At 42.1% G+C, this 12,726-nt stretch overlaps 1 protein-coding gene across 1 annotated transcript; it reads left to right on the forward strand.

Annotated features, from left to right (window-relative positions):
- Positions 1–13: 13 nt before the first annotated feature.
- dhx34 (DEAH (Asp-Glu-Ala-His) box polypeptide 34) lies at positions 14–12,724 on the forward strand. Its single transcript, XM_072392009.1, has 16 exons — positions 14–984; positions 1,105–1,416; positions 2,413–2,667; positions 2,770–2,872; positions 3,079–3,296; positions 3,380–3,554; positions 4,110–4,303; positions 4,390–4,491; positions 4,575–4,838; positions 5,142–5,315; positions 5,423–5,528; positions 6,045–6,151; positions 6,597–6,845; positions 8,819–9,010; positions 9,543–9,687; positions 9,794–12,724. Exons 1-16 carry the CDS (start codon positions 283–285, stop codon positions 9,934–9,936), a joined length of 3,441 nt encoding a protein of 1,146 aa, XP_072248110.1. The 5' UTR covers positions 14–282; the 3' UTR covers positions 9,937–12,724.
- Positions 12,725–12,726: the final 2 nt, after the last annotated feature.

Genomic DNA, 12,726 nt, shown 5'->3' on the forward strand with positions numbered 1-12,726 from the left:
CGCTGCACTTGCAGGTTTCCTTGTCCATTTTTTCTTGAGCATTTTTTTTTTATTTTTTAATGTTGTTGCATATTACTGTGAAGTGGTCTAAGTATCAGAAGTTTATGATGATTATATGGACTAACTCAAAACTTCCGGGTTTGAAATGGACAGAATATTGTTAGCTGATCTGTAAAGGGGTGAATGAAGCTCTTAAAGCCCTTTATGTAAGTATTTTTATTTATTAGCAGTAACCTGAGTAATTTATCCTGTGTTGGGGGTGGGTAACGGTACTTAGTAAATATGGACTCAGACAGGAGGAGAGACAGCCGGAGCTGGGACTGGGACAGCCCGCATTGCCGAGCTCAGCTTGATGAGATTTTTTTTCGTAAGCATGATTACATCCAGGCCGGCAGCACCGAACACAAAGAGTTCTGGGCTTTCTTTGATCGCTTTCAGAGATTTAAAATAAAGAGGGAGATTCCTGGTGCAGGCCGAAAAGAGGACAGAGTGGAGGGGAAAGAGCGGAGAAGGACAGGTACTGGAGCGGTGGATCTAGGTCTTCCTGCTGTGTATGATGCTCGCTACCGGATTAACGTATCCGTGTGCACCGGGGACATAGAGGAGCGTCTGAAAAAATCTGATCATAGAAGCAGTCGAAGATCCTCGGGGCCAGGAGCTCAGGAGATCTCAGACTGCCGTCTGGCTCTCTTGCACTTTCTGGACTTCAGTCAGAAACAGAGCTTTGGAAAACTGGCCAAGCTTCGCCGGGACCAGAAAAACCTGCCTATCTTCCAGTACCGGGATCGGATCGTGGAACTGGTGCGACTTAACCCAGTGGTGGTGGTGGCAGGGGACACAGGCTGTGGTAAATCCACCCAAGTACCTCAGTATCTTCTTTCAGCTGGCTTCAGCCACATCTCCTGCACTCAGCCCCGACGTATTGCCTGCATATCCCTCGCAAAGAGAGTCAGCTTTGAGAGCCTGAACCAGTACGGCTCAAAGGTTTGTCATGGATGATCAAAGTATACAGTAAAGCCAACTGCTCAGAGAAATTCAAATGCGTTAGATGCATAATTATGGAAAAATATCTTAGCACTAACAAACTGTTTTTCTAATCTTCAGGTGGGGTACCAAATCCGCTTTGAGACCACTCGGACGACAGCCACTAAACTGATCTTCCTGACTGAGGGGCTGCTGCTCCGACAGATCCAACAGGACAAGACACTGTCTCAGTACCAGGTCATGATTGTAGACGAGGTCCATGAGAGACACCTACACTGTGACTTCCTTCTTGGGGTCCTACGCTCTCTGCTGGCTGACCGCCCAGACCTGCGCCTCATCCTCATGTCAGCCACCATCAACATCAAACTCTTCTCTGAATACTTTAATAGTGCTCCTGTTCTGCAGGTACCTGGCAGGCTGTTTCCCATTCAGGTAAGCACAGGACAAAAGTAATCACACGTGTACATATGGGTGATTAGTGTTCAACATTTACTTCCAGGCACTGAAATGTAACTGCAACTTCCCAGTTAGCTGAGCAAAAACTGTGCAGACTTTAAAGGTCAAATAGATTAAATGACAAATCAGAACTGTAAGTTAACCGTCCCAAACTCAGGATGTTCTGGAACAATATTTTTAACGCATTTTCTCCAAAATGTTTTGAAAGGGCATTATTTCAGGCCTCAAAAGTGCTTAATTTGCATTTAATCCTGAGTCCAGCTCACTTAAAGGCCAGGCGAGCGTAGTTCAATCATCATTCACCATGATGATTGTAAGACGTCTTTTCTCCTTTCCTGGAACAACCAAACACCTCACATCTTCCATTATTGATCAGAGATGCCATATACTTTCTGAAAATCGAAGTCGGAGACGTCAACCAGGACACTTAAATACGAGCAAGCAGCTCGAGTTTAAATGGAACAAATTCATGATCATCAGTCAGTTTTGTCCAACAGTTCATGTCTGAACTTCCTGACTTATGTAGCGTCGTGACTTCTAAATATTAATTTTTTTGTCAATCTTAGCAAACTGATACTAGTTTTTCTACAGAAAGACTTGTTTAAAACTTAGATGTTCTGGCCTGCTGCCACAAATACTAACCCAGGTTTTGTCCAACTGCTTCTCTTTATCGAAACATGGAGCTTACGCATAAACAAAGTCACATTACAATGATATTGTGCAAATCTGCAGGATGGCTTATATAAGTGTGGCATGTATAAAGTGTGTATTGAGTGTTCTTGTTGATAAGAAATTACACAAAGGGACAGAAACTGATGGTATTATTTTTTGTTCTAGGGGTTGGTCTCTTTTTACAAGTTTTAAATTGTCAATTCCAATTTAAAATGAGGGCATTAGATTAAATGATTAAGCTGTAGAAGTAACATTTGTAAGTGTTTGAGATTTTCTTTTATCGTTGTCTCTTGCACTAAGGTGATATACCAGCCCATTCCACCTGAGGAGCAGCCCTCACGCTCAGAGAAACTGGATCCCCGACCGTACCTGCGCATCCTGCAGGCCATCGATCAGCGTTACCCTCCAGAGGAGCGTGGAGACCTGCTCATCTTCCTCAGTGGTGTGGCGGAGATCTCCACCATCCAGGAGGCCTGTCAGATTTACGCCACTCACACCCGTCGCTGGATAGTCTTACCACTGCACAGCACGCTCTCGCTTGCCCAGCAGGACAAGGCACAGTTGTCTTTGACTGGATTAGAACAGACATATAAAGGTTGAATTTAATGTAGTGGGTATGAATTATCAGTTCCACTAACTTATGATGTTGTTCCTCAGGTGTTTGATATTGCTCCTGCTGGTGTGAGAAAGTGCATCATCTCTACCAATATTGCTGAGACCTCTGTTACAATAGATGGGGTGCGCTTTGTTGTTGACTCAGGTATGGAGCTAATATACATCTGCAGCCACATATTACCTCTTAATGTTTGTTAGACCTACCAACAAGTCGATTCATTTAAACCTGCAGGGAGTGAATATCTCAAATGTTCCAGTGATTCTGGTATTTGGGAGGCAGAGATGCTACTTGTAAAATATATGATAAAAGAAATGGAAAAAATAGCATTAAATCTATTTTTTGTTTCATAGGAAAGGTGAAGGAAATGAGTTTTGATCCTAAGGCAAAGATGCAGCGTCTACAAGAGTTCTGGATCAGCCGAGCCAGCTCAGAGCAGAGAAAAGGTCGAGCCGGTCGCACAGGGCCAGGTGTGTGTTACCGCCTGTATGCCGAGTCGGACTACGATGCCTTCGCACCGTATCCTGTGCCGGAAATCCATAGAGTGGCTCTGGACTCCCTCATTCTTCAGGTGGTAACATTCTCCTGATCAGAGCAGAGTTTTCCTCTTTAGTTCTCTGTTTCCAGTATTAAAATTCTAGCTCTGTTCCACAGATGAAGAGCATGGATCTTGGAGATCCACTTTCTTTTGTCTTTATTGATCCACCTCCAGCTGCTAGCATCCAGACTGCAGTTACTTATCTGAAAGAACAGGGAGCACTCGACAGCCGTGGTGAGCTGACCTCTATTGGCAGTTTGCTGGCAAAGCTGCCTGTTGATGTGGTCATAGGTAAGACTGTTTGAATGAAACTTGTTTTTCTGGTTGTTTTTTTCTTGAGGCTCCCATAAGAATACATTTAAGTACTTTAGAATAACAAGTTAACTTTTAACAAGCCCACCAATAGTGTCAGGCCTTGTCTGATAACATACATGGTAAAAGTTTTGTATGTTAAGAAGAAAACAGGAAGTAGGTGCAGGGATTTGTTCAAACATGTGCTAACAAAAATGGAAATTCAGCATATAAGACAAAAAAAAGGGTTTACAATTCTAAGCAGCTTTAAAGTGAATATCTGGTCTGAGCTCCTTTATTCTCCAACACAGTCTGAACCCTCTGAGACGAGCTTTCTGTCATTTCTTTGAGTAGTCTTCAGGAATAGTTCTCCAGGCTTCTTGAAGGACATCCCAAAGCTCTTCTTTGGACTGAAAATTAGTGAAAAAGCAGCTGATGTCCAAAGAAAAACTTAAAAAGACCTTCAGAAAGTCTGGAGAACTTTAAAAAATTAGAAGACACGGTGTGGATCAGGACCTGTGCACAGTATTGTACTGGTGCTTTGCTTTGTCTCAGGAAAGATGCTGGTGCTCGGCTCTGTGTTCAACTTAGTGGAGCCCGTTTTGACCGTAGCAGCTGCCCTCAGTGTTCAGTCACCGTTCCTGCGCAGCTCGCAGCACAATCCAGACTGTGCCACCACCCGCCAGCCCCTGCACAGCAACCAGGGAGACCCCTTTACTCTCCTCAACACCTTCAATGCATGGGTGGAGGTCAGTAAGGGAAAACACAACATGACAGTGGCATTTTTTACGTAAATGGATCTGATATTGTAACATTTAAGACTTGAACTGCACAGGTAAAAGGAGACAGAGGTGGGGGCTCAAGGAAGTGGTGCAGGAGGAGAGGCCTGGAGGAGCAGCGACTTTATGAGATGGTCAACCTGCGCAGGCAGTTCAAGGCAGGCTCCTCCTGACACAATAACTCATGCACTGAAAATGTATTTTTTGTTACATTTCTCATAGATGTGCTGCTGATTTTTAGGACTTGTTGAGGAGCCATGGCCTCCTGGAATCAGAGGACAGTGCTCCCTCTAGTGGTGACCGTCGGCATCGTAGGGAGAGGTTGACTGAGAGGAAAAAGCTCCATCAGCTGAAGAGGGATCACGAGCAGCAGGAGGGGAGCAAACGTAAAGTCCTGAGGCTGGAAGAGGGCCAGGATGGAGAGTTTTCCTCGGGGTCAGACACCGAGACAACAGGCAGAGGCAAGAAGGACAAGGAGGGACCGGGACAGAACATGGACATTCAGGTGAAGTCAGAGTGCAGCGTGGCATCAAATTCAGAAAAGTATCCTAAACTTAGGGTTTTCCTGATAAACTTGACAGAACTTCACATTAATTCTCTGACTCAGATGGAACCATGGAATAAAAAAATAAAAAATGTTCAACATGTTCATCAAGATATAAATTCAGTTAAATTAGTTTAAGTAAAACAAGAAGTTTAAAACTGAGCTTAGTTGCTGTCAGTTAGGTATCATGTTCGTGTCTTTGAGTAAGTTTTAGACCATCTGACTTTAAGTGAACTTTCTGTGGTGCAATTTGTCCTGAAATAGGAGGTGAAGTTCAAATTGCGTCACAACGTTTCGGAGCTGCAGGAGGCGGTCAACGTCAGCCAGGACTTGTCCTCTCGCCAGCAGGCTTTGCTGAAGCTGCTGCTGTGCAGAGGCCTCTACCCTCAGCTGGCTCTGCCCGACGAGCACAACTCCACCCGCAAAGACTCCGAGCAGGTTGGGCGTCTCCATCAGGGAAATCTATTGTTTATATGAAATGTGACTGAAAACGGGGTGAAAAATTCCTCTTTTTGATTTTTTTTTTTTTTTTTAACTCTTTGAAGGTGTTTCACACGAGGAATAAGCAGGGAGTGGTGATCCACCCGACCAGTGTGTTCGCCAGTGATCCAGAGGTGTTACATGTGCCGGAGGATGAGAACAGAGAAATGGGTAAACCTCCTTCAAAAAGATAGTTTATTAGTTCAAATATTAGTTAAGAATGAGGCCATTGTTAAGACTAATTGTACAATCTGTTTCAGTTCATTGGAGTGACCCATTTTTATTTTAAACTTGAAGCTCAACAGTGTGAAAACTCAAAAATGACATTAAATTACATTTGTAGACAAGGTTTTATTTACTCTACCAGTCTGAGACATTTTAACTCCACAGTGCAGCGAGTTATTATGCAGCTGGTAAGCACTGCCTTTATAGAGGTCATTTTAAGATTTTTAAAAGATCATAATCATTGTGATTTCTTTTAAAAATCAGTGTTTTAGTCGCTCATTTTGCACTTAAAGAACACTGGCCATTGTGTTTGTTTTCAGAAATGTATTGAATGAACTCAAACATTCCCCTAAAATGTGTCACCAGTTCCACTGCAGAGTTCTTTTTCTTTTACTTGTGCCCCCCCCCTCCACTCTGGTTATTGTACGTCTCCCATCCTACATCACTGCTTCCTGCCCGCAGGACCTGATAAGAAGGACAGCAGCAGACACCAGCTGCTAGCCTTTGTCACTCTGCTGGAGACCAACAAGCCATATTTGTCCAACTGCGTGCGGGTGCCAGCCCTGCAGGTTAGTAAGAGATGTGGGACACCCCTGCTCCCACATCAGTCCTCCTTTTAAACGTTTACAGATGGTGAAGTTCTGTTTTACTTTGAAGCAGCTTGACTGAATTATGGTAACTGTCATTACTGGTTTAGAGCAGGATAGATATTTACTGAGATGCATCATCAATACTGTGGTGACATTTTGATGTATTTGTCACAACGACCCAATGAACACATCAACATCTTGACATTGTTATTTGAAGGGGGGGGGGCTTATTGTACGGAGTCACGTCATGATTTCGCCAGTTATGAACCACATGGGGACAGTAAGTGTGGGTGGAGGTGATGGGTTAACCAGGTGATTAGAGAAGTGGTTGTTAACAAGTTAAAGTCGTAAAACTACAGAATGATATTCCACCATCACTGCTGGGGTAGTAATATTGATCCTCTGATCATGAATTTGTCTCTAGGCTCTGATGCTGGTTGCAAACTCTGTGGACACCAACGCAGACTGTACGCGGCTGGTGGTGGACGGCTGGCTGGAGCTGGAGCTGAAGGAGCCGGAGGAGGCCCTGAGGATTCTGTCCACAGCTCTCACCCTCAGGTCTGAGTGGGAGCGGCTGCTGCAGACCCAGCTGGAACCAACAGTCCAGGGGATGTCCCGCAGAGACAAGGAGAAGCTGAGCGGAGACCTGGTCCGCTTCCTGCTCTACACAGAGGTACACATGCAGGATGGTTAGAGTCCATCACAACGATCTTGATGTACCTTTTTTTGTGAGATTTAATCTGTTGGTTTTCTTGAACTTGCCAACTTCTCATGAGCTGGCATTATTTATTACCGGAGCACTTCCCTACTGCACTTTGTCCTTGTGTACTTCCCTCTATGCCTGCACTCTATTTCTGCACGGTCACCTCTGACAGAGCCTGACTGGTGGTTTTCCTTCTAAGGAGCTTATTGTTAGCTTTGCTGTTAGCTGCATTGTTACATCCTCACTTTGGATAAAAGCATTAAACATGTATTAAGACTGGATTCATTTGGACTTCATCTTTAAAATGTCTTGAGATGACTTTTGTTGTGAATTAGCGTTACTTAAATAAACCTGAACTGAATTTGGTTAATTACAGGGTTTAAACTCCTTCAAAGGTCATGAAAATGCTACAATAAAGACAATAAAAACATGTAGATAATAGATAATTTCTTTAAAAAACTGATGTAAATCAGATTGCTTGCTTGAACACATTTGTTTTAGTGAATTCTACGTATCTGTATAGTTTTTAATTTATTCTCTGGTTAAACATCTTCTTTCACAGATTTCAAAAATGTTTTAAAGCTTCATGGTGCTTTAAGAAGATGATGCCTCGTTTGCATATTTAAAACATTAAAATCCAGAAAAGTTGCAGCACGAATAAGGTGTTGCACAGAATCTCACCTGAGGAAAAATAAGGCTTAATTTTAAGAGTTATTTATTCATTTTCACTACCTGCTTTCTCCTATTCGTCCATTGAATGTTGACTCTTTTTCTTAATGAATTGATGTGCACGTGAGCCACATGAAGCCCTTTCCTCTCCTTGTATCATGTAGACTAACCTTCACAGAAACTAGTGAATGATGCAACACCCCCGTCACATGTAGATATAAAACTGCTTGTAACTAACTCAGTGGAAAGACCCGACAGGATGAAACCGTACGACGATCAGTGATGAATCACAAACTGTTCTCCCAGTCAGAGTTGGTCCCTTCATTTATTGTCATAAACTCCAGTGTGTGGTGGTTAGCTTACAGTTGGACGTGCTTTTCTCCTTGTTTGTTGCCAAGCTTTGTTTATAAGAAATAAGACAATCCTTAAGTATAAAATCAATTATTCTTAAAAGTGGTTCCTTTGATATCAGTGAAGCAGTTAAACATATTGAAATATCTCTGAATGAGCTCAGATTGTCTCATATAAATGTAATAACCAACCTTTGTTGTAACCTGTTGCATGAGAAAAATCCTTTGTGTAAAAGATGACAGTTTCAAAAGTATTTTAAGCTGCTGCCTAGTCCAAGACTCTTTAGTACTTTATTGGCCAAACAAAATGAACAAAATTGGTCACTATGGAATTAGGCCACCACCTACTGGATGTTTGCTGAATCTGCAAGTGAATCCTGTCAGTTTCAGGGCAAAGTCAATGTAACATCGTATAAAGATCAGCTGCTGCGGTTTGTGCTTTTCTGAATATCAGCTGATACCGATGTAAAGTAGTTTTTTCATACTTGTAGCCACCTCTTTTCTACAAAACTTTACAGTTTTACAGCCGTACATATTCTGAGGGGTTTTAATTTGGTTGCATTTAGTTTAGCTAGTGCTGCGCTTTACTGAAACCCAGCAGCTCCCTCTGAGCGAGCACTTAGCGGCAGAGCCCTCTAACACAACCAGTCAGAGTTCTATATCATTCAGATTTATTAAACATTTTATCTGTAAAGTTTTGCAAAAATGTATTTATTTTCTGGCATTTCCTGACTCGGGGAATGATTAAAAGAGTTCAAAAACACTCTGAATGGAAAAGAAATTAAAAAAAATCTTGAATCTGACTTCAGTTAGAATATTAGCATATGTTCATATCTATTAGTTAAAGATTCAGAAACCCCTTTTCACCTTGGTTGTTTCACCTTAATATCCACTTTCTCTGTTCTTCCTCCCCTACCCTTTAAGGTCAGTTACAGCTTACGGAGACTCGCAGCTTTCCAGACCCAGAATCTGTACGTCGGCCCTCAGTGTGACACCGACTTGTCTGATGCTAAGGCCCCGGGTCTGAACCCACTATGTCCAGGAGTGGAAGCCAAACCACACCCCATCAAAGGAGGCCTGCGTGTGACCAGCTTCTTCACCTACAACTGTCTGACCGTGAGTTTGTCATCTTAAAGCCAACGTAAAGCAGATCTTTGTTCATTCTGAATGAGGAAAACCAAAAAGTCTCAGTGGGAGCATCTCAGCTAAAGACCAGCGTCTTTACAGATGTCAGATCAGTTCTTTTAACTGAACCAAACCACTCAGATGTGAAATCACGAGCACACACTGCAAACATTAGGTGTTTTGGTTGGACTAACATTATTGAATTGTGCATCAGCCCAAATTCTGGAAATGCACACAGCCAGAGAACGTGCACGGCGTTGTTGGGTAGTTCGAGGCTGAAGCATTGTAGTAGGCCTATTTATAACCTTACAGGGACAGGAGTGGGGTGGCCTTTTGCTTGCCTTCGATATCAACTTGCTGGGTCAGAGATTTCAGTCCTTGTCCACATTTTTTACCAGTTCATCCAAGAACTTGCTCAGTTAAATGAAAACAACTGAACAAAAGATGTAGACAGACAATAAAACAAGTGCTAAAAGGTTTTAACTGTTCATTTGACTCAAACACCCAACAATTATCTTTGCAGGATTCAAAGGATCTCTACAGTGAATGTTTGCGTGCTTTCTGGACTTGTCCTAACTGTGGTCTCTACATGCCTCTGACCCCGCTGGAGCGCATGCACCATGAAGCTTCCTGCAGGCCCGCTGAAGAAAAGCAGCCGCCAGAGGAAGGTCAGGACATTCATATTTGGAAAATCATTTCTTTAAAGATGATTTTAACACATGCACCTTTCATCAAGAAATCAAGACTGACTGTGTTTTTTCTGTGGGATTTCAGAGGCAGAAGGTGGAAAGCCAGGCTCCTCCTCGGTGTCGAGTCTCACCAGAGTTTATCACTGTGACATCTGTAATGAAGACCTGAACCTGACCTCCACTGAAATCCTCAAACATAAAAGGCAGCACATGTATTCAGCCAGGTAACTGAGCGCAGCACCTGGAGGACAGCAGTCGATCACCTGCTGTCTGGCACCAAGAGGCTGCGTTCGTGGACTAAATCTCTTTAGTGCAACACATTTGTCTTCCTTTTCTTCTCTTTTGTACATGTGGACATGAACTTGGTGAGCTCCATCTAATAGAAGATTTTTCTCCAGAAGAAAACAAAAAACTACTTCCCCAAAATAGTTATTATTCAGAGGCAAAAAATAACAAAAGAACCATTTATAGATCGAATCTATTTTCAATTCCTTAAATAGCACTGGGGAATACTTTCAAACAGCGTTTGGGAAAAGGCACAGTGAATTAATGACTTCGGAGAGAAGAAAACACAGATTTAAAATATAGAGTGAGGGTTTAATAATGATACAAACCCACGATATGTAACACCTCAAAGCAGCACATTGGCACAAAGTCAGAAGTAAGACAGCACAGAAGATAAAAACCTGTCTCAAAAAAATAAAGAGTCAGAATAAATATCTCAATAAATAAATAAACAGATAATATCTCATTAATTACTTTGAAACTAATAAATACGTACATGTGAAAATATGCACATTGGCAGAAATCAATAACCAAAAAAAGTAAGTAGTACTTAATACAGAGTTACTTAGAAATCATAAGTTATTGATTACTCAAATCAAAAGGCACATTTATTAAGATGTAAGAATGGGCCTGCAGTTGTGATCGCATGACTGTCGGTACTGTACTCCAACACCGTTTCTGAACCAGAAGTAGCAAATTGTGTGCAATGGCTTCACTAGTTCTGTGTATCTGCACCGTCGAGTGAACACCTGTCTCTTGTTTGCGCAGGTCAACGCGCCTTTGTGTGTGTCGTACAAACGGTTAATTTAGGACCAGGTGATGGCAGTCTGGTGACCAACTGAGTTTGAGTTTCCTGCCGTTGAGACAAAGTTTTTTTTCTTATCTTTGTGTTTTCAAGTGGACCAACGTTGTTGGCCAGCTGGAGGAGAAGACAACGTCCTCTCATCGAGAGGTTGTGTCGCGTTGCGTGTCGTGTCTGAACCCTGCTGCCTGTTCACTCCCTTTAAGTCACTTTGGATAGAAGTTCTTGGCTTAAACTAAAACGTAAATAATACGATGAAGCTTCTGAAAGGTTCATTCTGCCGTGATTTAACCAGCTGTGATGCTCGTTATTTTTTTGATATCTGTGGATGTCCTGTCCTTCATTTTGATCTACGTGTCCACGTCCGCCTGCTTTTGTAATCACTGTTTACCCACAATTCAAACATTTCTTTATTAAATCTTTAAGCAACTCATAAGAAACAAGGTTGAAGTTGGTTGCTTTTCTTTGGCCAGTTTGTGTAGATGAAGAGGCCGTTAAAGCCGAAGCAATATCAGCTCAAAATATTAACCCTCTAAAATATTCATCTTCACTTTATCGCCGTGCACCAAGTTTTTGGCATGATGCAACTTTCTGTGGAGAAACAAGCGTCTCTGCCTTTTCCATTTCTCTGATACATGTCAAAACAGCAAAGCTATGTGTTTAAAATGTTTGTTAATATATGTTGGAGCTGTGACTAAAATACTTTCTCATCTGCTTTTCGCTGAAAGTGGAGAAACGATCCACAGATTAGGCAAATGACACCGAAATCTGAGGTACATCAGCAGAAGTATTCAAAAGAATATTCTGGGGTGAATTGTCTTAACTGCGAACCTGTTTAGAAACAAAATCTTGGGAGGATTAAAAACTTTAAGGGTTGTTTCAGACCCTGCTGAAACATCTCGGGTTGCTTAGAGCCGGTTGTACATTAAAACAGCAGCGTCTTGATTTTATACTCGAAGCAACACCCAGCAAACACACCTGGGCCACCGCTCAGCTACCTTCTCTCATCTTTCTCCGGTTTATGCGTCTCTTTGCTCATCACAGGTTCAACAGTCACAATTAGAGCTGCTTGATATCCAACTTAGTAACACACTACACTTTCCAGTTCCAACACGTTTCCATTTCATTCCCGACTCGAGCAACTGGTACAAAAATACTCTTTTAATACATTGTTCATTGCACTTCATTTTTTGGTGGCGTCTCCGTTAAAGGCTTCGACACATCACCCGGTTGGTTATCAGGGGGGTCCTGTTCAGGTTTTTCTTTGGGGTGTATGTGTATATTAGGTAGAATAGACTCACTCAGAGGCCTCAGTTTCAAGCACCTTGTCTGATTCAACAAGTACAGTGGTGGTGTGGGATGGTTTTATGATTAATTTTAAAAATACATGGAGAAATGGGGGGAAATATGTGCAAAGTGAGAGTGTTTTACTGCTGGACACACAGTCTCTGTTTTGTTTTTTTTCTTCCAGAAAAACAAAAGTAAGTTTGGTTACAAAGGACTATTATGAGTCACAATGTGACTTTTAAGCCTTTGTGGTTGTCATTGCAACTTCCCTAAACGTTAATTGTCTTTGCATTTGGTGACCTGTCTTTCACGGTGGAACTTTAACAATTAGACAATACTTGTGGTCTCAGATGCTTGATTCTTGAAGACTTCACACACTTTGGCTTGCTCGCTCTAAGCCATCCTCTCCTCCCTTTTTTCCTAACGTAACCAAGGTTTGAGTAACATCTGAGGTAAAATTAGAGGTAAAGGGTGACATCTGTTCATCTGACCGACAAACAGGCCAACATGAAACGAATAACTTCCCCAAAGATCTCATGTCTGTGAATAACGTGAATGTGTGTGCCATTTGGGGATTCTGTGAATGTGTTTTACATTTAATAAAATATACCAATTAAAATTATAACAATCATATATATAAACAT

The sequence above is a fragment of the Leuresthes tenuis genome, unplaced genomic scaffold (assembly GCF_036924035.1).
Source record: "Leuresthes tenuis unplaced genomic scaffold, fLeuTen1.0.hap1 SCAF_9, whole genome shotgun sequence".
Taxonomy (NCBI): domain Eukaryota; kingdom Metazoa; phylum Chordata; class Actinopteri; order Atheriniformes; family Atherinopsidae; genus Leuresthes; species Leuresthes tenuis.